The sequence below is a fragment of the Aplidium turbinatum genome, chromosome 18 (genome assembly GCF_918807975.1).
Source record: "Aplidium turbinatum chromosome 18, kaAplTurb1.1, whole genome shotgun sequence".
NCBI classification, from domain to species: Eukaryota; Metazoa; Chordata; class Ascidiacea; order Aplousobranchia; family Polyclinidae; genus Aplidium; species Aplidium turbinatum.
The window spans coordinates 15,599,025-15,624,099 of record NC_137489.1 but is presented as its reverse complement, the minus strand read 5'-3'; the positions used below and the strand labels follow the sequence as shown (position 1 = coordinate 15,624,099).

Genomic DNA, 25,075 nt, shown 5'->3' with positions numbered 1-25,075 from the left:
TTATCTCGAAGTAGAGAACGCAGTTATTATCAATTTTAATTAAATTAAACTAGTTATTACGTCAAGAAATGGTAAGTGTTGTTTCAGTAAACTAGTCGAACCTCGATCTTGCACACACAACTAATGTCAGCATTCAGACTGTCAGATGTTTTTGAATACGGCCATTTTTTCTCAGCTGGTTAGGTTGGAAAAAAGGGCGTTTTTTTGTTGCGTGTGTTAGCTGCTGGTACACTCCAACTGTAGAGACGAAAAGAAGAAGGAAAGCTCTGCAAGACAGGAAGATCCGAAAAAGCTTGGGTAATCTTTTTATTTTTTCGGTTTGCTCTTTGAAATAAAGTGAATAAACATTTTTATGATTTGTGAGTCTGCTCTTTTTCATTGTTGGTGAATGGTGAGACACAAGTATTGTCATTCTGTAATTCTGTTTGCCTATCTCCGACCAGCGCACTGAAATTAACACATGGGACATGGCCCTTGTTTTCTGCAATTGCTGCAAAATCAATGCCTATTCATCCTTTTGGTCAGAAATGCATCCATATCAGCTAAAGTATATGAGTTTTTGGCCAATTAAAAAGCACCTAGCTGACTCTTCAGTAATTATTATCAATTAACTTTTCTATATACTTATGGTATGAATAGACTATCTGGTTGCTGTAAATAATTAATTTGAACTTCCAAACACTATTTTATTGATGCATACTTTCAACCTTTTAGTCTTGCCATCTTTTTCTTTTGTTAGTGACAAGTTCTCTACATGTTCGTGCCTGCAATAAAAAATTGAATTGAACTAGGTTCTGGTAAAAATTTTGCACACACTAGGAGGAGCATTAGCTTACTTGATTTTGTTTATCTTCATTATAGATATAGGCTACAGTAGAACTTGGTTAATCCGGATTCGGTTAATTCGGATCTTTGCCTAATCTGGATGCAACTGGAAGTACAAATGAGTCAGGCTTGATAGAACCGTCATCGGTTAATCCGGATCTTCGCCTAATCCGGATGGAATCGCCGGTCAAATCGAATCCGGATTAACCGAGTTCTACTGTAGTTTAAGAGCACAATTATTGGTAAAAAAAAATATGAAATAGTGATTGACAAAAATGGATTCAGGACGACTTGTGACCATGTGCCCTTAAAAATCGAGAACATTTTAGAAAAGTATGGTATGCTTGCGTTGCTCAAACCCATTTCCTTCTACCTAAAGGCATTAGACACACGTGTGTTTTGTGCAGTAGATTTAATAGAAAGTCATTTTGTGCAAATGCCAACATTTGATAAATGCTACCGTACCTCAAAAACTACTAAAAGAATGTGATATTTTATAGTTTTAAAAAGATCGCTCATTTTACTGGTTAATAAATAAATTAACTTATCCTAGTGGCAATAGAATTATGCAATAAACTGTTTTTGAATTTCAATTTTTTTGAATTTTGAAAAAAGTTTTTGAATTTCACTGAAAGTCTCTTTACTATACACAGTATCACTTTACCGGTACTAATACAAAATTTCACCAATGATATATTTTGTTAAATGATCATGAAAAGAAGTTTGAAACTTGCTGCAATTTTAAACCAAACATCACAACCCAAGCTTCTTCAGAAATCTAGTTTTAATTTGCCCCCATATGTTTGATGAGTCGCACTCTATTCAGTGCTTTGGCATTATTGCATGGTTACTGGCCAGTCTAGTTTTATTAAGTTTGTTTGATGCTTGAACAGTACTGTGTTCACTGTTCTTCTTCTAATGATACCATTTCCTATGTTATCGGTATATTTTTTACTATAAACCAACGGGTGCAACCTAGTTCGTACCCTGAACAGTTCGTACCCTGAAAAGATTGAGAGGAAAAATTAAAAAAGCCGAAGTCGCTGATCGCAGTTTAATAGCACAAAGCCGAACTCGCTGATCGGAGTTTCATAAACAAAGTCGAGGGTTAGCGGAAACTGCGGAAAAATGAAACTGCGGAAAAATATTTGAGGAAACTGCGATCAGCGAGGGTTGGGGTTAGAGCATAGATTACTCTATGGTTACGGTAAAGGTTAGCGGAAACTGCGGAAAAATGTTTGCGGAAACTGCGATCAGCGAGGATTAGGGTTAGAGAGTATAGATTACTCGATTGTTAGAGTTACGGTAAGCGGAAACTGCAGTTAGCGGAAAAATGTTTGCGGAAACTGCGATCAGCGAAGGTTAGACTTAGAGCATAGATTACTCTATGGTTAGAGTTAGGAAAAGGTTAGCGAAAACTGCGGAAAAACATTTGCGGAAACTGCGATCAGCGAGGGTTTGAGCATAGGTTACTCTATGGTTAGAGACTTAGAGTTAAGGTAAGGGTTAGCGGAAACTATGGAAAAATGTTTGTGGAAACTGCGATCAGCGAAGGTTAGAGCATAGATTAGTCTATGGTTAGGGTTAGCGGAAACTGCGGGGAAAATGTTTGCGGAAACTGCGATGAGCGAGGGTTAGCGTTAGGGTAAGGGTTACGGTTAAGGTTAGCGGAAACTGCAATCAGCGACTTTGGCTTTGTGCTATCTTTCTCTCGATCTTTTCAGGGGTAAAATTTTGAAATGTTTGCGGAATCTGCGATCAGCGACTTCCGCTTTTTTAATTTTTTCTCTTGATCTTTTCAGGGTACGAACTAGGTTGCATCCTATTCCTAAACCAACTATGTATATTTAAGTTATTTTTTATTTGTGTTCTTTTAATTTTCATGTCTTTGTATGTGCTATTCTTGAGGTTATTTTTAAAGATTCTGTGTGAGTTAAGTTGCCTGTTTGGACCATTCTAAAGAACAATGATTTTAGCATGAACTTTTAAATCCAGATTATTTTTGTTGTATACAACTATACATGGTATAACCTTTCTTTTGTTTTTGTGGAAACAAGAAACTAAAGAAACAAAAAAATAGCAATGAAAGTGTAGATAACAACTAAGATTTGTTTATATTTTAAAAACTGCTTACTGGTTAGCACAGCTTTCACAATATGCTCTACCTTTGTTTAAGCTCTAGACATGGACAGTAGAAATGTTGATTCGGTTTTGAGCTAGAAATTATTTTTAACATGAAGAGTTGAAGATATTACACTTAGCTTTCAAGAGTAAAGTGTAGTTGACACATTATTTCGGAGTATTGAATGGCAACATGCAAGGACTTGTTACAGTAGTTTTCAGATTTGTTTATATTTAGTTTAGTACTACAGCTCGTAGATGCATAAATAAATACATTGAATGTGATGGTTATTGGTTGTGGTGCTGCCTCTTGGACAGGGTTACTCAACCAATGTTTACAAAGATCCAGTTTGACAAGTTGAATATTTTTAGCGGTCCGGTAAATAAGTTATTTCCCACGCAACCATGAAAGTTAAACTATGTACCAAACCACCTTTTTAGGTAAAATGTAACTCGAATTGGATTTCTGAGAACGTGTTGGGAAGTCTTAGAGGCGAAGCCCCCCCCCCCCAGCAACTGGGATAAATAATCACAGTAAAAATTGCTTCCTCCTAGTAGAAATATGTTTAAAGAAGCCCTCAAACATGGTAATGAGGTTATTCTTCCGAAAGCTCAAGGTCCACCATCAACACCCAGAAGGTCCGGATTCGGAACGGGCCCGCCAGTCGAGTAGCCCCTGCTCTAGAATGACAGCGAGAGACTACAGGATCAACGAAGTTTCAACATAAACATGTTTGATGAAAATGATTAGTCACAGCGGAAAAATGTTATTGTTAGTAAAGCATATATGAATATTTTGCATCAATTAGTTAGTACTTTCTAAAACCTCTACAGACTGTTTCACCCTAAAAGGGGGATTTTCAGAAGGTCGTTATTTCTATTTGAATAAGGACCTTTTGATCTCCTTTTATGGTGAAACAGGCTGTAGAGGTTTCAGAAAGTAATAACTATATTTGATGTAATTTACTCTGCTTGGCTTTTTTGCTTGGCATTGAGCACTTTTTGTAGTATCAATAGTATTTATTGTTTTATGAATATTTTGCTGTGTTTTTGGTAATTTTGAATCAATGTAAAAAAACAACTGATTTGTTGTCTGAGTTGTTTCAGTATAGTGCTTTGGGAATGCTTTTTATTAAATTTAGCATTTATATGCAATAGTTTTGATTGGAAACAACAGTGCATTGTACCTTTCATAGTGTAGATGTGGCATTCACACTTTGTTTAAAAAAAATCTTTGCAACATCGGTTTAAAAATTGTAAGGTAAAAGCAAAAATCTCTCAAAATGGTCATGTTAAGTAAATTTAAGCTATCAGTACCAGGATGTATTTTGAAAATTGTAATAATAAAAGACCACTGAAATGCAGCATTGTCTTGTGCAAATGTATTCAATTTATTCCCTCTTATATAGTGGATCTTATCAGTGGTAACAGTTCCAGACTCCAGCCTTTACATGGGTAGATATATCAACACAATCACTACATTACAGTCAACACTGATGCAGGGTTGATCTCTAAGTGGTCAAAACTGGTTTTGACCACTAAGCGGTTTAAACCTGGTTTTAACCGGTCAAAACTAGGTTTAAACCAGTCAAAACCCAGAAAAATATTTTTATGTAGTGAATGGTCGGCTACCTGGGCTATGGGCTATTTAGGAAATATTAAGCAGTTGTAAGTTGTGACCATTTTGATATGCAGGCCTTGAAATAGATGGCGGCCATGGCCGCCTGAACTTTCATTAACGACCGCCAATGCCGACCTGTCAGTTCTACATAAAGTAGATCATAATACATAAACTACATAAAGCATAAGGCATCACAACTTGTTCCTTTTGTACTTTGCTTCAAAGAACGAATCATAAATTATCCTGTCTTTAATTTTTAAGGCATCTTAGAATATGCATTCACATTGTTTTATTTTAACTGGATGAAATTTGATGGCAAATGTTTTTCATAAAAAAAAAAAAAAATTGTGGGAATAAATTCTTGTACTTCAGTTGGCTGTGCAAATTGTTCATTGTTCTACCAAGCATTTTTTGGTTTATCAGAAACTTATTTTTAGAATTTGAATTTTTTCAATAATTAAAATAACCAACTGATTGAAATATCAAAAATAAATGAAAAATAAATAATATCAAAAAGAGATGATAAAAGCAAGTGGAGAGTTGGGAATAAAAGTAATGCTACAACTTAGCCAAAGGGTATTAGATGGAGAGGGAATGCCGGAGGAGTGGAAGCATAGTACTCTTGTTCCATTGTTCAAGAGAAAAGGGGATGTGAGAAGTTGCAGTGCATATAGAGGTGTAAAACTACTAGAGCATGGAATGAAAATTGTGGAGCAAATACTAGAAAAGAGGTTGAGAACATTGGTGAAATTAAATGATATGCAGTTTGGATTTATGCCAGGAAAAGGTACAGTGGATGCTCTGTTTATATTGAGAAGAATGCAGGAGGAATACCGAGAGAAGCAGAGAAAACTATATATGTGTTTCGTCGACTTAGAAAAGGCATTTGACAGAGTACCAAGGAAAGTGATGGAGTGGGCAATGAAGAAAAGAGGTATACCGGAGGTATTAGTGAGAGCTGTGATGTCTATGTATGAGGATGCAAGAACAAAAGTGAGAGTTGGATCAAATTATTCAAACGATTTTTTTGTGAAGGTTGGTGTACACCAAGGATCAGTTTTGTCACCTCTGATATTTGCTATTGTGGTTGACGTTGTAACTGAAGGAGTGAGGGAGGGCTTATTGAGTGAAATTTTGTATGCAGACGACCTGGTCTTGACAAGTAATAGTATGGAGGGACTGGAGAGAAAGTTTGAGAAATGGAAAGAAGCATTTGAAACCAAGGGTATGAAGGTGAATCTTGAAAAAACAAAAGTGATGGTGAGTGGAGCAGAAGGAACAGTTGTTGAGAGCAAAGTAGATCCCTGTGGAATATGTGGCAAGAGAGTGATGAGAAATTCAATGCAATGCAAGGAATGTGGAAAGTGGGTACATACAAGATGTGCTAATGTCAAGAGAGCCGCAACAAGATTGGCGAAGTGTTTTGTTTGTGGGAAATGCAGTAAAGGAAGGAATGAAGTGGAAGGCCATGATGATGAGTTCTGCCATGGCATCGAAACAGTGACAGACTTCTGTTATCTGGGTGATCGGATAAATGGAAGTGGTGGATGTGAAGCAGCGGTGACAACAAGGGCAAGATTGGGCTGGGCAAAGTTCAGGGAATGTGGGGAAATGTTGTATGGCAGAAAATTCTCACTAAGTATGAAAGGGAAAGTATATCGGAGCTGTGTGCGGCCTGCAATGCTATATGGTAGCGACACATGGATATTGAGAGAGAGTGAACTGGCAATCCTGAGAAGAACGGAAAGGTCAATGGTGAGAGCAATGTGTGGGGTGAAAACAAGAAGGGGAAAAAAGACTGAAGAATTGTTGGATATGCTAGAGATGAGAGAGACCATAGACCAACTGGCAAGGGCAAATGGAGTAAGATGGTATGGACATGTGATAAGGAGGGAGGAAGGAAGTTTTCTTAGAAAGGCACTAGATCTAAAGGTGGATGGGAAGAGGAAACGCGGTCGTCCAAGAAGAACGTGGAAACAACAAGTAAAGGATGAATTTAAAAAAGTCGGACAGAAGGAGGAAGATGCAAGGGACAGGGTGAAATGGAGAAAAGGGATTAAAACAATTGCTGCGCGGAAACAATCGGCCACCCCCACTAGTGGGGAACAAACCGACGATGGATTATGATGATGATGAAACAGAGAAATTGAATGTTTTTTGTTCCAAATCCAGCATTTAGGTTATTGTTGATCAAAACAAAATATAGTTGAACATCATTACTAAACATGGAGGGTAATATTTTTAATTCAATTGAAAAGCAACTTGATTCATACACTAAAGGGGTTTTGACCAGCAATAGGTGGTCAAAACTGCCCGGTTTAAACCAGGTTTTAACGGTACACGACAACTGGGCGAGACAAAGTGGGCGATACCCACTTGGGCGAGAACCAAGTGGGCGACGAGTCAAGTGGGCGACGGACCAAGTGGGCGACGGACCAAGTGGGCGATGAGCCAAGTGGGCGACGGCCAAAGTGGGCGACAGAAGCGAAAGTTTAGCCGTTCGGAAAAAAAATATGACTTAATTTTTACTTTAAAATACAATAATTGATTTGTGGAAGGGAGGCAATGAGAGTTCTCACGCTGAGTTTCACGAAGCATTGGAAGCAACATTTTCATTATTTTTTGTAGTCTAGTAATAGCGCTTGCTGTTTGATGTTAATTTGCATTGTGACATCATCTTGACACATTATTTTGCAATTTGCGGCGTCAGGGTTTATCGTGAAGCTTAAGAGAAACCTCTCAGAAAAGAGACAAACGAATGGCCAAAGAGTGGTTTAAGTCAGTTATAATGAACGTTCCCTAACCGTTATCAAAGCTTGTCAGTATGAAATATGACTTTTAATTTTTACTTTAAAATACAATGGTCGATTTATATATTTTTTGGACATTTTGACCGAATTGACTATATTTGTTTTGGAAAAGAAAAACAGCGCACAATTAGTGTTCTTGACGCTATAAATCGTATGTGCGCGGAAAATCCAATGTCTCATAGAGACTTGATATTAACTTACATTTACAATGTTGTATGTGAAAGTACCAATAAAACTTTAATGGACAGGATCCACCACAGACTATGTGGGACTTCTCAAGAGGCATAAGTCATAATTTTAACTTGGGCACTTAAAAGTCAACTGATATTTTTAATCCGAATGCTCTAGTCTCGACGCTGCGTAGCCGCATCAGCAGTTTACAGAACACATTGTGACTGACAGTCATTACTAGGGCCATTTTGTTTATGACCTAAAAATTGAAAAATATGACTTTATTTTTATAGCATCAAAGTTATGCTAATCTCCGTAGTTAATGATTCGTATGTAAGTTTTTACATGTATTTTAAACAATAACACACTCAAACAACTAACAAAAACTTCTGTTTCGCTTGAAAATTACTACAAACATTCCAATGTCTAATGCATGTACCTGCCAAACCAGCTACTTAGTAGTTAAGATCTCAGCACTGGCTGACCTAGTGGCCTACCGCAAATGTTTATAATATTCAGAGACTGGACTGTGTGTTGCAAAATAATGTGTCAAGATGATGTCACAATGCAAATTAACATCAAACAGCAAGCGCTATTACTAGACTACAAAAAATAATGAAAATGTTGCTTCCAGTGCTTCGTGAAACTCAGCGTGAGAACTCTCATTGCCTCCCTTCCACAAATCAACCATTGTATTTTAAAGTAAAAATTAAAAGTCATATTTTATACAGACAAGCTTTGATAACGGTTAGGGAGCGTTCATAATTGACTTAAACCACTCTTTGGCCATTCGTTTGTCTCTTTTCTGAGAGGTTTCTCTTAAGCTTCACGATAAACCCTGATGCGCAAATTGCAAAATAATGTGTCAAGATGATGTCACAATGCAAATTAACATCAAACAGCAAGCGCTATTACTAGACTACAAAAAATAATAAAAATGTTGCTTCCAATGCTTCGTGAAACTCAGCGTGAGAACTCTCATTGCCTCCCTTCCACAAATCAATTATTGTATTTTAAAGTAAAAATTAAGTCATATTTTTTTTCCGAACGGCTAAACTTTCGCTTCCGTCGCCCACTTTGGCCGTCGCCCACTTGGCTCGTCGCCCACTTGGTCCGTCGCCCACTTGGTCCGTCGCCCACTTGGTCCGTCGCCCACTTGACTCGTCGCCCACTTGGTTCTCGCCCAAGTGGGTATCGCCCACTTTGTCTCGCCCAGTTGTCGTGTACCGTTAAAACCTGGTTTAAACCGGGCAGTTTTGACCACCTATTGCTGGTCAAAACCCCTTTAGTGTATGAATCAAGTTGCTTTTCAATTGAATTAAAAATATTACCCTCCATGTTTAGTAATGATGTTCAACTATATTTTGTTTTGATCAACAATAACCTAAATGCTGGATTTGACATCACGCCCAAGCACGGGGCGTGCTGTCACAAAGCATGGGGCGTGTTGTCACAATGTTTTTTTTTTTACAAAAATTTGGTTTTCTTGAAATTCTTTTGCGATTAAAAAGTTTAACTAGTGGCAAAAGGAAGTGTAAGTGGACAGCGTGCGAATGATATAACCAAATCACTTGCATTGTATATAGCAAAAGCACAAATCGAAAAACCCTAAACCTGTGACAACACGCCCCGGTTTGCTTTACAAAATCAAATTTTATTACGTGGAATTTACGCTTATAAACAAGTTGAAATTAATTCAACAACTGCTTTGGGTCTTGTTTCCTTGCCTTCACATATCAACCAAGGATTTGATACTTTATACCAAATTTTGCTTCTGCTTCTCGTAAGCTGTGACCATCATCACAGCTGTGACAACTCGCCCCGACGTACGCAGTTGGACAAAAGTTTTAATGGTGACTAGAAACGGCACGCTATTAACTTCTAAAGTGTCAGCTATACTCCTAACATAATAAACTATAAAACTGATTTCATACTTGCGGTCAGACTGCTTTTACGAAAGCGTCACATAATTTTGAAAAGTTAGTGAAATTTACATCGATGACCAAATTTTTGATAATAATTGAATTTAAGCTAAACCTGCTGTCTTTTCTTAACTTTGCTAACATCAAAATGAAGATGACTCTTAACGAAGCACGTGCTACAAATATAAACTCGAAGCAATCAGTGCAAGTACAAAAAAAATTGCTGTGACAACACGCCCCTTGTGACAACAAGCCCCGGTTTGCCTTATCAAATTTACCACAGTTTTTAGAATTTCAATTTAATAAGAGTTTTAAGGCAAAAATAGCAAATATGCGTTACTTTTATTATTTTGTAAATTTTATGAACTTTTCAGTCTGTGAATGACTGGCACTCATGGCGATGTATACCAGTATAGATCGCGATCTGCTACTAGTATAGTAGTATAGATCGCCATGCTGGCACTGCATTGGCTATTTGTTTTGAGCATACCAGAGAACGGTGCTTTATTTTTTTTGTCAATATTTTAAAAAGCTAAACTTTTGTGTCATGTAGCCCATAAATTGCTTTTGAGTCAAAAGTTTTGACAAACTCATTATTATTTTGTAATTCCTCAAACTCAATTTGGTATTGTTTGAATTAAATTTAGGTTCCTACTATTTTGGATTGAAGCTATTCTATGGATTCAGACAACTATTTTTGGTCAGCTAATGGTGATGAAAATGGAATGATGCAAAGCAACATTGCCTTAGAAGGATTTGTGCAACAGACTAGTCAATCCCAGGTAAGAAACTGCTTCTATCTAATTCTAGAAATAAAGGTTTGATTTTCCAGCAGTTGTGTTTGATGCTTGGTTATCAGATGGTTGAAAGCTCTGTGTTCCATTGAGTTTTTTAGTTTTTAACTTTTTATTATAGATAAGACGTATATTATAATATCGGTTTCGGCTTTTTGGGCTGTTTGGAGTTTGGACTATCAATACCCGCAAAATATTCTAAAATATTTGTTCAAAATATTCTATCACCAGACATCCGGAAATGGTGCAGCATGATTTGTTGCAGTTTTATTTCTTTCGTCTTCATTTTTAATATATCTATTTTGTTTTAAACTCAGGGCCAAGGATCGCATGATTCTGAATCGTCTAAATCTTCACCTCTCATTGCAGCCACTTCAAGCCCATCTCCAGTATTACACACGTAAGTTAAACCAAGCAGAAATCATTTTTTTACATTAAGTCTGTCAGGGTTGAGAAAATCCCGGGTTTTATTAGTTTTTTTTAAAAAAGATGCAAAAAAAGGTAGATTCGTGCTTATTTCACCTCAAAACTACTTTTTACGAATGAAGTGCCTTTCACTCACAGTAGGGTCATTCCATATCAAAACAGCCAATATGAAGATATCTTGTATATGGTACCTCTCAGATTTTGCTGAGAAGTTATCATACTATGCCTTAGGCTACCAAACGAATGAATCCCAAGTTTTAGATCAATATCTCAAACGGTTTTCCTATGACGGCCGTTTGAATTTCGGACGCTACTCTCGTTTTTGAAGTTTTTTATGATCACTAAGCATAGAACCTACTTATTTTAACTGTTTTCATGATAAATGTTGAATTTTCTCTTGACCTACATTAAGGACTTGAGATTATTTGCCAAAAATGACCAAAATGTTACATTTTAAAAACATAAAATTTATAGTGAAGGAGTTTGATACTCAAAAATTTTATTTCATGAAATGAAAGAATAAATGTATGTGTTTGTCTGGTATAAATTTCAGCATGACCGCAGAATGCCCACGCGGTCATTTGGGGCACTAAACATAGGGGTAAAAAAGGGCCATTTCTGCCTGATAGGGTTTTCAGACCCCCATAAGATCTCTGTTAATGGCACCACAACTCCCAAATTCAAGTTGGCAGAAGAAAAGTTTCCAAATATTACAAATAATTAGGTTTTAGACAAATATTTTGATTGGTTTGGGTGGTAGAAGCATTTGAAAATTGAAAAAATCACTTAGACGGGGCAAAAAAACAGGATTTTGATGACCCACCTAACACTTATGCATCAAGAGATGTTGTTTGTTACTATTGAATTGTGTAGTATAGTTTATGATGAACTAGCACAGCAATTTTTAGTCTTCTACCACAATTACAATAAAAGTTATGGGGCTCTGAAAATGGCTGAAATTGCTATTCACTACCCCCCCAAGTCAAAAACGAGGGTAGTGCCCGAAATTCAAATGGCCGCCATGTGAAAACCGTTTGAGATATTGATCTAAAACTTAGGATTCTTTCGTTTGGTAGCCTAAGGTATGGTATGACAACTTTTCAGCAAAATCTGAGAGGTGCCATATACATGGGTGGCTGAGTTGATATGGAATGACCCAGTACATGCTTGCATAACCCAATAAATTTTTGCACTAGGGCTGTTGTTGCTTGAATGTTGCATCATCCATTAATTTCAAGATCAAGTTGGATGTTGCATCATCCACTGATTTCTATACCAAGTTGATGCTACCGTGGTAGAAATCACATTATTGCATCATTTGCTTTAGATTTGAAAGCAAGGAGCATTTATGCCATCATGTTTAAATATTTTTTATCATTTATATATATATTATATATAGTAATGGATGAGCAATTGAGCGATTGCGTGGCCAATGGCCATTTAGGCAAATGCTCTGAAACAGCCATGCGTTAGAATCCAGAATCTGTAATTGGTAAATATTGTTGTATTTCCAGACGTTTAATATAAAATAAACAATAATAATTGTAGCGATAGCCAACCAAGTGAGAAAACCATTTACCTCTTGTTACTTACTGATTCAGTGTATAAAATCAACGCAATATATAGTAAGAAAGAAACGCAAAACAATCAACTAAGGAACGTGGTACAGAACGCTCAATTGATTACACGCGCAGTGCGGTAGTAATCAATTCCAACGTCTGTACCAGAAAACGCTGAACTGTGATTATGTAGTGACGCTGGTCACGAGTTACATATTTTCAACGTAAATAAAATGACGACTATAACACCTCCCCCGATAATTTTTATACACAAAGAAAAATATGAACAAGACACCGAATTAAACAATAACTCTCAAAGTCCGAAACGGGCCGGAGGTCTGCGGCGACGGCTCGACCTTCGTGGGTTGTGTGGCCCGAATTCCGGTACAGTCGGTGTGTCGTCCGAATCCGTTCGAGCTGAGGTGGAGACAGCGGAGGAGTCGACTGTTGGTGCAGGAGTTTCTCCCGGCTCCTGGTCCTCCGATGATGCATAGCGAGGTTGCAGTTGGTCCATATGGCGCCTCCACGTCGGACCATATGGCAGCAGACGTACCAGGAAGATTCGGCTACCCTGTCGCTTAATCACCTCGGCTGGAACCCAACGAGAATCCTGGCTCCGTCGTGGAGTGAATGATAGCGTGTAACAGGGATCTCCCGGTTTGAAATGTCGTTTTGTAACTTCAGAGGCGTCCGTGTTGTGAGGGTTTTGTCGGGGTACCACTTGAGACGGTGTGGGGAGAAGCGTGTCGATCTTGGTTCGAATCTGACGATTGTTGAGTAATTGGCTTGGAGAGTAGCCACTCGGAGTGGGCGTGCGGTCGATACTGCTGTAGGAACTCCAAGACGGCTTGTTTCGGAGGCAAGGAAGATTTGCGAAGTGCTTGCTTGAACGTACGTACGAGGCGTTCCGCCGCTCCATTGGTTTCCGGATGGTAAGGGGCACCCGTGATGTGTACCATACCCCTCTCCTTACAGAAAGTTTGGAATTCTGTGGATTTAAAAGTAGTAGCATTATCGGTAACTACAGTATGGGGATAGCCAAAATGAGCAAAATCTTCTTCTAGCAGGTTGATAGTAGCTGTTGACGATAAGGAAGTAGTAGCATGAATACAAGGGTATTTAGAAAAAGCATCAATGCTGAGTAACCAATGGTAACCCATGAATTCTACCGCATGATCTATGTGTAAGCGACTCCACGGTGCTTCTGGAACCGTCCATGATTGGACCTGGGTTTTAGATTGCGGTTGATATTCGCCACAGGTACTGCACTTGTGACAAAGTTCCGCGATGTCTCGATCGATGTTTGGCCAGTAGACGGACGTCCTTGCCAACTGCTTCATTCTCTCAACGCCAAAATGTCCTTCATGAAGCAACTGAAGGACGGAAGGACGAAGTTTGGAAGGGATGACCACTCTGGAACCATAAAGTAGACATCCGTAACAAGTAGAAAGAGAGACTGCGTACTTACGGAACGGTTCGACCGGGTCTTGTGGAGAAGACTTGGCCGGCCATCCTTCGTGAATGAAACGCATTACCGTGGAAATGATAGGATCTTTAGAAGATTCTTTACGCAATGAGGCGGCATTTGGGGTCTGGACCTGCAAATCCAAAGCATCGATAGCACAGACGATATCAATGTCATCCGCACTTTCCTCTTCATCGAAGACTTTATCCCCTCCTGCTGGTAAGCGACTCAAAGCATCAGCGTTTTGATGATCCTTTGTCTTCCTGTAGTCAATAGTGTATGTAAATTGCGACAAAAAGAGTGCCCAACGAGCCAAACGATTTGCTGCCAAAGAAGGTGTCGATTTGGTCGGGCCAAAAAGACTAAGCAATGGTGCAACCTTGCCCGCGCAGGTTCGAATCCTGCCGGCGACGCCAGTTAAATGTCTGTTGTATTTCCAGACGTTTAATATAAAATAAACAATAATAATTGTAGCGATAGCCAACCAAGTGAGAAAACCATTTACCTCTTGTTACTTACTGATTCAGTGTATAAAATCAACGCAATATATAGTAAGAAAGAAACGCAAAACAATCAACTAAGGAACGTGGTACAGAACGCTCAATTGATTACACGCGCAGTGCGGTAGTAATCAATTCCAACGTCTGTACCAGAAAACGCTGAACTGTGATTATGTAGTGACGCTGGTCACGAGTTACATATTTTCAACGTAAATAAAATGACGACTATAACAGCCTCCTAAATTGCATTTCACATCATATATACAGACTACAGTAGAGTAGTACTTTCACCAGTTTAACTATAATGCCTTCTTGCATAAATGAGTTTTAGTGTAGTATACACAAAGTGGCATTACTTGATTTTTGTGTACTGTACAATATCCACTCTGTTTTCAGTTTATTCTTGGAAATTTACTTCACAATCACATCCTTAAGTCCTAATTTAAAGTTTGTTTTAAGGGCCTTGTAGTGTTTTTGTTCATTTTTTTAATTTTCTAATAAAAACTGGACAAATATGATGCTCTGGGTTTTTTATGTTTTTTTTTGGGTTTTTTTAAGTGGGTTTTTTTAAAAAAAAACCATCCGGTTTTTTTTTGGGTCGGGTAAAATACCGACAACCCTGGGTCTGATACCACCAAGTGTATAATGAGTAAATCTTGCATTCAAGCAAAGAAATATAATTTTCAGTTATCAACTCAATCTGTGAGTACAACAATTCTGTAAGAGACAAATCAGTTATTTTGATTAATTTCAGAAAACCCTATGACATGTCTGATGATAAAGTTGGAGTGGAGGCAACAGATTCTGGTTTATCCATAGGCATTGTTAATCCTGATGCAATAGAGCCCAAAGCTAGGTCCTACACTTGTCGTATTTGCCAGGTTTGTTGTTGTTTATCCTGCTCTAGTTATTTTATATATTGCATTATTTATTTTGAAACATTGTGTACATGAACTCATGTGGCAGTTAAGGATCAAAACTTGCGGAAGGGGCATCAGAACTTGCTTGCAACGAAAAAGAAATCATGAAAAGAACTAAACTTTGACCAAAAATTGTTGCATTTCATCGCTCTTGCTTTCAACCAATACTTTAACAGGAGCCCATTGAGAACGATTTTCTACCTTTGTTTGCAGTTTAATTTACACCGTGCTTTGCATGTGCAGATGTCCTTTCCAAACAAAAGCGCAGTGACAGTTCACTCACGATTACATACAGACAACGAAGGGAAGCCGTACAGGTTGGTTTGCGTTCTGATTCGACTGAGCACTTTATATACTTTTAATGCAATTATAGACTTCAATGGTAAGGATACCTGTTTTGACGTTCGAAAATGCACTGGTTCGACACCTCTCCACAGCATTGTGTCTATGGCAAGACACTTGAAGGCATGCCTGTAGGTGGACACAAAGATTGGATTTTTTGGCTTCCCGCACATGTAATCTAAATCGTCAAGTACCGACTGTAAGCCTGAATACAACGACTTCAATTCAATCGAGAACATTACACAAATGAACCGGAAACATTGCTAATTACAAAATTAATTTTATTTTAAAATACTGATGTTCTACCACTTGACATAAAAATAGTAAACACATTCGTTTCAAACTGGCCAATGCAAGAAAGGCCAGACAAAATTTTCGTGTCGGAAACAAAAGCCTTGCTTGAAGTGACGTTTTGTAAATGATGAAAAACACATGTTTCGTCAAACTTAAACTTAAAACGTGCCTGACAAGGTGAACACGGAAGTTGGCTTTCTTGTCTACGAAATTAAACTTTCCTCAGGAATAAGCCTAGATTGAACAGAAATGCTACAAAGCGAAAAATAGAGCGCCAGAAACAGTTTCGCAAACTTGCTTCATTTTTTGCAGATGTGGATTTTGTGGAAAGGGCTTTTCCACAAACTTCTACCTGAAGCAACACGAGCGAATACACAGCGGCCAGAAACCATACAAGTGTCCGATGTGCGATAATACGTTCAAACAGCTTTCTCACGTCCAACAGCATGTCAGGTACCAGTGTTCCGGTGCATTTGCCCAACGACACCTGAGAACGTTAGGGTCGTCCGTCTTAATTTTTTGTATCATTACCATGGTTTTATTCACAACATTTAGTAAATGTTGCTATGGTTTATGCTTGCTGCTTTGCGTAAGAAGCAATGCTATCGGTACCATTTTTATTCAAGAATGTGAACCTGCTTGGAAGCGAATTTAGATCTGGCAAGCAATAACAGGGACACTAAACAATGTTTCAGATCATAACAAAGGATTTGTAAACAACAGTTCCGAGAGAGAAAGCATGTTTAATTGTTGAAAGCATTATTTGTATGGTTGGTGTTATGTGTAGAAGAAATGATAGGCATTTGTGGGTTGTAGACATCCCTAGTTGGACTATTGTGGCATTTTGCAGTGAGACTTGCTTTTGTGGTTGCAGTAACACAAGTTGAGACTTCGGAAGACCGTGTACTACGACCTTATAAACACGTTCACATGATTTTAATTCTCTCGTAATATTAGAAATAAATGTAGGCTAGTTGGACGTAAAGCGACAAGGTTGCATAATTCAACTTCCGCTTAATTTCAGAACCCACACAGGAGTCCGGCCGTACAAGTGTCACTGGCCAGGTTGCGGCAAAGCTTTTCTGCAGCAATCTCATTTGAAGAGTCACGAAGCTCGGCACGTGCCCAAGTAAGTTTGTAATTACAATCACGTGCAACACAGACCTGCATTTAAACTGCTTGTTGCCAAATTTGATGTCAGCTGAGAAGTGAACGCAAGAACAACAGTCTTGTAGCAAGTTTAGTATTGCTTTCCTAGACAAAAAATCAGTCGTTTTGTACATTAATTCAACGTCTGCAGACAATGAATCAATGTAAAAAACGACTAATTTGCTGTCTGAATAAGACCTAAATCGCAATGTCGCTTTTTGTAGAGAAGCGAACGGTGTTCGTCCTTACAAGTGCCACTGGCCTGACTGTGGTAAGTCGTTTGCTCAGCTGACCAACTTGAAGTCCCATGTTGCAAGGCACACACCCGGGAAGGGGAAGAGCAAGAAAGGAGGACACACCTCCAAGAAGTCTGAAACTAATGACCAAACCTCAGTGAGTTGTTCCTTTCACCTTAATAAAAATGCTAATTATTCTTTAAAATGCAACAATTTTTTGTAAAAACTAATCGGTTGTGCATTAGAAGGGTGAAAAAATCTTAACATTTTTGGTCTTTGGAATTTCTGACTTGATAAGACTTAAACGGTTTCTTTTTACAGGAAAGTGACAGCCCGTTTGGCCTGATGTCTCCTCAGAATGTGATCAATCAAGCCGCTGCTGCTGCGAACATTGTTCCTGGGATGCTCCCTGATGATGAGGCACAGATCCAGCCGTACTTATGTCCAGGTTGCTCCAAACTGTACGTTCGTGAGGCCACTTTCAAAAAGCATCTCGAAGAATGCAAAACAAAACTCCAGCTGTCAATATCAGCCACTGCCACTGCATTAGGGATTGAACCACCCCCTCCTTTAGCTGAAGCCAACTTGGAATTTGATTCAACTTCTATTCCGATCTCGGCCGTGTCTTCCGCCCCTCCTACCAAAAGGATACATTTGGAGATCAAACAAGAGGAGACTCCCACCATGGAGCAATATCGGAACATGAGTTTTCAACTAACTGAGCGCTCAAGTGGAGCTAGCGGTAGTCCAGTAACTTCCAATCTCCAAAATATTGTTCCAGTTAAACAAGAACTTGAAAAGAAACAAAATGCGACAGAAACTGCGAACTTCTTGTCCAAACGTCCTGGCACCGAGGAGAGAGACTTTAAATTCCCGCAGATAATCGAAACAACGTCGTTGTACAATGTGCAAGTAACCGAGCCACAGATGTCCATGTCAAATGATCTACCACTGAAAACCGAGGGCAAGAAGACGCATCTCATCATGTCGAACGAACAGATCAATGCAAGCAGTCCACAAATCCACTCCCAGAATCTCATTCTGACCACAGCAGGATCTCAACCTGATGCCGCCATCCCCTTAATGGTGACGCACACAAATCCATCTTCTCAGTTGGACATTCCGACATCCAACGACAGTAAGGATATAGCGACAACTTCCGGTCACTCGACCATCAATGAAGCGGCCATTAGGTGGCAGTGGGACCAGTCAGTTCCGAGACTTAATTACCCATAAGGCGAAATCCGACATCTTTTCAAAGACTGTTTAAATGGTGCAAACGCTGCAATGGCAAAAACACTTTTAATGTCATCGAGCAAGCGTATCTGGAAATGAAAACTTTCTTCCGTCACGCAAAAAAAAGTGAAGGGTAAAGTTTTTACAACGCTTCAGTTGACGTGGTTGGGTTTCTGAATGAACCACACCAGTGCGTGTGACTTATCGCTGCCAAGAGAGCTGTTTATCCTGCCTTCGTCCAACTTCGAATGGGTGCTACTTGCTTGGAGCCATGCTTAGCTTTACAAGTGTCAGTTGTGACGTCACATTACGTGATCGTGTCGAATGAGCTCGGCCTTGTCACGCTCGAATGACTTTAAAACGATTTTTAAAATCGCCTCGCATCAACTATAGCAGTTTAACGGCTTCGAGTTATTTCACGATAAAATGGTAGTATTGTTTGTCCCTCTTCACTAACAAAGAAAACGCCCGATTTTTCTTGTGTTCTGCGCTTTGTCGTCACATCACTGATGAGGCTCAGAAGACCGACGCAAGAGCTTTGTCTGCAGTGATCGTTCTTCATAGAAGACTTGTTCCTGAATTTTTAACATCGCTCTTCTGATGACAAGTTATGTTACTTTGCCTACATGGCCCAAGGAATTTTTTATATTTCTGTTTTGTTTGCATTAAAAAATGAGCGTTTTTGTTTTAATGAAGTGAGCTACACAGCAGCATCCACGAGTATTGTGCATCTGTTGGTTTAATCAAAATAGTCACAGCCACCGTTTCATCAGTGCCCTATTTAGTCAAACAAACTGTTACAACCCGTGCCGTTGTGTTATATTGGTCTGTTGTTGGAGCAACGATATATGTACATTCAAGGAATATGAGATATGTGCATATTCTTCTGATTAAACAAACCTCAGCACAAGATTTTTTTTTAAATAGTTTTCACCTTAAAATGGTTAAGACGCAGTAAAGTTTGTTTAGTGTGATTTTAATGCCAAGAGTTCTATCAAATATTATATTTATCCACCAGTCGATATTGATTGGAAGTTAAACACTGAGCTATTGTCATTTTGATTTCTGTCATTCGTGGTCTACGTGTGGTTAAATCTGTTATTTTTGCATAGATGTAACGTCTAAAAACCAAGTCTATAACGTAAAACAATAGATTTGGCCAATTAAAAGCAATCTACTGCCATAAATAACATTTGTGCAAAATCTGCTGCTGCATTAGTTGCATTTATAGTATTCATTTGAAGGACGTCTGAAGTGGGTCTGCTACTATTCGGTGAGTCCGATTCGGTGAGTTTCTAACCTCTAACCCCTAACACTAACCCCAAACCCCTAACCCTAAAACGGCAATGATAATTAGGCTACGGTACCCGATAATTAAAAAAAAAAATTGAAAAAATCCCCCGTTAAGGGATCAGACTCACCGAATCGGACTCACCGAAACGGGCCATTCCGGTCTGAAGTACATGTTTGATCAACCTGGGACAGCAAATCAGTCGTTTTTTTACATTGATTGTCTGCAGACGTTGAATCAATGTAAAAATCGACTGATTTGCTGTCTGGGGATGTAAAGCGCATTGACTGAGTCCAGCTTGTCTCATCTAATTGCTCATATATAAAAGCTTGCATTATAAAGGTTCAACTAAATTATCTATTTTCTTAAAAATACTCCGTAAAGACAGAATCTACTCCGATTTTGCTGTCCGGGTTAGGGATCATGTTGGAAGCGGAAAATAGCTGCCATACTTTGATCAGTCTAATTTGCGAGCATTACAAAGAAAAACATTTAAGAAATGCCAGAAAGAATTATTTTCTTCGATCTAATTTCAAGTTGACGTGTTGGAATTATCAGCAAATATTTCATGCTTTTCAACCAAGTGTAATACCCCACTTAGTAGTAGGCATCTTTCCATCTTTTCAGATGATGGTAGCACTCTGGGTACGGCAGCTTCTCATGTGGCTCTGAAGTCCAATCCTGGCGTGGCAGTCTCGTCCACAGTTTGGACATATGAAATCAGAGGAGTTCTGAGGCTGCTGTCTCTCTTTTCTTTGTCTTCTTTGCTCTAGTTGCTTTCTCCGCCTCGACTGACCCTTTGCTAGACCCGCACTGACTTCGTAGCGCCATCTGTTGCGGTTTGCTGCGATCAGTTCCCAGCTGGCAGGGCCTATGTCAGTTAGCTTCAGGTCTCGTTTGCAAACGTCTCTGTAACACAGTGCAGGTCGTCCTACTGGGCGTTTCCCTGTGGCAAGTTCACTGTACAGAATGTCCTTTGGAATGCGCCCATCTTTCATTCTGGATACATGCCCCAACCAGCGTAGACGTCGCTGGCAGAGGAGAAGGTGCATGCTCAGGGAGCAAGAACGTTCCAGAACAGTGGTGTTGGGTGTTCTGTCCTTCCAGGAAATACCAAGAATGCGCCTCAAGCAACGAAGGTGAAAGCTTCCAAGGCGGTTTTCTTGTCTGATATAAGTGGTCCAGAACTCACCACCGTACAGCAGAGTACTAAGAACACACAATTTTAAATACCCCACTTGAAGTTTGTGTAAAATGTGTTGCGTTAAGAGCACATGTCTTCCACTGGAGCTACCCCCGTTCATTGTGAGTGAAACAACAATTTTCTCTGCGAGCAAAGTATCTATAAGTTTGAATCGTATTCGAAATCAACAGTATTACGTGGAAGAGAAATTTCGCTATATGCCTGAACTTGATATTTGCTTACAGTTGTGCTGCTTGCTGCTATTACTTTACCTAGCTGGAAAAATCCGTCACTTTTCAATGGGTTCAAGACCAACTGGGTAGATCTTGTTCAGTATATTTCACGGCGATTTTTCAAATTGTCTTCTGCAAAAACTTGTTTTTACCGCAAGTTTTCTGAGCGCTCACAAGCCAGGGTAATTCGTTGTGTGTTCTTCTCCCAGAAAGTTATCAAACATAAGTGCTCAAATTCAACTTAATGGACAATGGACATGCACCACTCCCCACGTCTCTTCTGTTGTGAGTGTATTTTTTCGCTACCCCAAGGTAACGATGCCTCCCGTACCACACTGAGAAGTTACTGCAGATCAGCCCGTCTCTTCAATTAAGACCTGTAGACGCTGTGGCCCATTTGGTGGATGGAGGGTTGTACCAGCGTTGGTGGTGTTTTCCGCGTTCTGTCGCAGGAAGATGTCGCTCTTCATTGATGCACTGTTGACCCAAAAAGCCCGTGCGAAGAAACTCTCACGAAAGAGCGAGCAAGTTTTTTTTTATTAATTCTTGGTTGTACTTTGTACAAAATCCATTTCTAGCAGCAGAAGTGCCAACGACGTACAATTTTATTATCGTCTTCAGTGGCCACATATGTACAATGCTAATTCTGAAGCGTTACTGTATTCATCGACTGTTATTTAGCCGATCACACGCAACCAATTTAGAACAAACAGATGCTCCAAAACACTGACATTAATCACTTTATCATGCCATTTTTACACAATTTTAAATTTTTTGTTTCCCGAAATTGACTTTTATAGTCAAAGTGCGCGCCATATTGATTCTTCCTATCTCCTCTGTTCAATGCAGTTGCTTCCAATCACCATCATCAGCTCCCATGAGAATGTGTGACGCAACAGTCAACTTATTTTTTTGCATTTTAGAACGAAAATGTCCAGAAAAGTAAATTGCACATTGTTTTGAAATTTTTAGCAAACATTTCTACTTTGAGCTGACGTCACAATGCTCGCAGTGTTTCATGTTTCAATTTAATCAAATGTATGTTTTACCTTTCTTGCTGATCGTGTTTTGTAAGTGTGTTCTGTCTGTACATACCCTGTTCGATTTTGTGGTCGAACGTTTTGCATTGTTGCTGCGCGGATGAATATTCTCATTATAAAAAATTCACCTTTTTGGGGTGCAATTTTCTAAACTGGGATTTCCAACTCATAATTCGTTTGCCCAACAAGCAAATCCAGTTGTTGTTATCGTCGCGTCAGCGTCCAGCGACGTCAATATCAACCGTTCTTGCTTTCTGGGCCGGTAGCTTATCAGCATTTTGATACTAACCCATTCGCCAAATAAATTGCGAAACTGCTTCCTACCGTGTCTGTGGTGACTGCAGACGATCTCCCGACAACCTGAAATCGATCTTACACGGTGTGATGGTGCAGCTGAAGATGTTGGCATTACTGCTTGAGAAAAATTGACTATCAGGTATCGATTCTTCTTTCGTATGAGAAGTTCTTTCTGTTAACCACATTTTATCGAGTCTCATACAGGTCATCTGATTGTGAACTGAGCAAATAGCAGTTGAGCAAATGACAACGGAGCTACCAACATTTCAGCAAGTGGTTGAAGTTGGCAAATGATGAAACTTGAGCAAGCAGAAGCTTGGCATGTCACAAGTCAGCATAGTGTAGCGAAAACAGGGTTGAGAAAAGCCCGGGTATTTTGTGTTTTTAAAAAACTATTTGAAAAAGGTAGTTTCACACTTATTTCACTTCAAAATGAATTTCGGAGTTAAAGCAGGACCAGAGCCGGAGTCAAAAAAAGTGACTTCGTTTACCTCTGCTAATGTGGTGAATGCAAAAGTTAATGAAGAAAGGTTATTGGTCAGATGATTAATCTGATTATGTTTTAACAAGACATTATGTTTGAGCCTTGGTAGAGAGCTTGTACCAGATACAATTTAGGGTGTTTCATTTTTTCACCATTTTTGAAATTCAAAATGCCTGGGGTTCCATCTGGTGGTATTTGGGAAAAAAGTTTACACCCCAATTTTTTTTCAGTTATGACGTCATATTGAGGTGGTCCACGAGGTTTGAAATTTTTGGGCCTCAAAATCTCGAAATTTGGTCGTATCTCCGGAACCGCTCATCATAGATCGACAAAATTAGTATCAAAATGCGCAGAAGGGTCGGTTTCCTATACCTGATGTAGAGAATATTAAGGTTTATCTGCTTCAGAAAAAAATTTATTTCAAAAAATCTGATTTTCGGTCTATTTTCTCCTGATGATCAGGTGATCAAGATAAACGTTTTTCTGTATTCTTCCACTCTTGGAAGCTGTTATTGCGTAATAATAGTTGGTGCGTGGCCTACGAGAATTCTCGTATGCAAGCCCCATCTTGCATTGCTCCGGGACCCTTCTTGGCGCCGTCCACAAAAGAAATGACATGGGAAAGTTATATTTCGTTTATGGGGAACATGCATTTAAGGGTATGAATATCATGACCAACTTCATCATTAAAATAATTGACCAGTTGAGTAATGACTCCGGACTTTTTTCCTGTGTTGAGAGCAGTCGTATCAGCCATGACTGAGTATACTTGGGATAGGTAAACTCTGCAAGCCTCCTGGATGATGGTGCCAAAAATCAGTTCTGCAGTGATCAACACACTTTTGGGAAAAGATTTAGGCTAACAGCAAGCACACTTTCGTGCTTCATGCCATTATCATCAACAAGTTGGCCCAAGAAAACGTATCGATCTATATTGTCGACAACGCGCCCATCATAACATAACTGCATGGCAGAAGCTGAGTTGAGAAAGTTCTCACTTTCCATCAGAGATTTTTCTCTCGTTATTTTGTCGTTGGCGGTAGGCCTATGCTGTCAAAGGTGATGCAGCATTGCAGCTACTTGAATCTTTTCCAAGAACCGACCTCATAAGATCTGACTGCTGGCGTACCGAAGTCATCCTACGATCAGCATCAGCAAGTACATAACTTCTATCATTTATGGAAAAATAATGTACTTTCTCGTACACTTTTCCCCAAACAGCTGGTTCCAGAGGCTCGTATTCCAATTCATATCACCATCAGAGTCGCTTTCGCTACTGTGTAGACATCTAACTACTTCATTTATTTTTCTCTGTTTCAAACATAGTAGTGCCCAGTGGCGTACGCAGGGGGGGGGGCCATTGGGCCATGGCCCCCCCCCCCCCCCCCCCCCCCTTAAAAATGTTTTAGTAGTTAACGACGTAGATTAAGGCATTTAATTTGTTTTGCATTGCTCTGTCAAAGCAATTACTGTAACAATGTTGTTTTATAGACTAAGCCAATACGAAATACATGGCCCACTCCACCTACCCCACCCCAGGTATGCCAATGTAGCATAGTGTTCTGTAAGCCTATTACAGTGATTAGTGAGAGAGAAATGGATATAGTCTAAACTAAAACCATACTGGGATATCATGAAGACATCTGGGATATCAATGGCCAGTGGCATAGCCAAAAGGGGGGGGGGGGTTACAACCCCACTTGGCACGCGTGTGACGTCACGATATTGAGAATGATGCTGTCAGTCTCTTTATGCTTGGGAATGATGCTTTCAGTTTAAAAAAACTAGCCTAATTTTAAACAAAACTGCATTAAAAGAGCGAGTTTTGCCTATACCAAACATTTAAACATCTCAGCCAGGAATTAACAACAAGAAAACATAGAGACTTAGCTTTATTTCCGAAAAATGCCAAAGAAAACATGATCTTATCCTTTTGCTATGCCACCTGACAGCACCATTTTACAGGAATATTCATACCCACATTTTTGTTGAAATTGCTCTCAGAATGCACCAAATTCAAAGTAATTTTTCAAAATTTTCTGGGGGAGGCCCCCCAGACCTCCCGCCGCTGGGTGTCGTCTTAAGCGAAAACGCCGTCGGGCTTCGCCCGCCGGTCGTCAACCCCCCCTTTCAAAATTCCTGGCTACGCTACTCTC

General features: G+C 39.3%; 1 protein-coding gene and 1 long non-coding RNA gene across 2 annotated transcripts; one reads left to right on the top strand and one right to left on the bottom strand.

The window, feature by feature from the left end:
- Positions 1 to 173: 173 nt before the first annotated feature.
- LOC145787437 (uncharacterized) lies at positions 174 to 22,455 on the top strand. The gene is made up of 9 exons (XM_082599181.1): positions 174 to 297; positions 10,118 to 10,252; positions 10,582 to 10,664; positions 14,969 to 15,095; positions 15,378 to 15,451; positions 16,083 to 16,223; positions 16,795 to 16,899; positions 17,144 to 17,312; positions 17,477 to 22,455. The coding sequence occupies exons 2-9, from the start codon at positions 10,148 to 10,150 to the stop codon at positions 18,389 to 18,391; spliced, it is 1,719 nt and encodes a 572-aa protein (XP_082455307.1). The 5' UTR covers positions 174 to 297; positions 10,118 to 10,147; the 3' UTR covers positions 18,392 to 22,455.
- On the bottom strand, positions 11,054 to 13,750 carry LOC145787855 (uncharacterized). Its single transcript, XR_014291458.1, has 3 exons — positions 13,718 to 13,750; positions 12,929 to 13,237; positions 11,054 to 11,092 (listed from the first exon to the last, which is right to left on the bottom strand). It is a non-coding gene; the product is annotated as an uncharacterized LOC145787855 (long non-coding RNA).
- Positions 22,456 to 25,075: the final 2,620 nt, after the last annotated feature.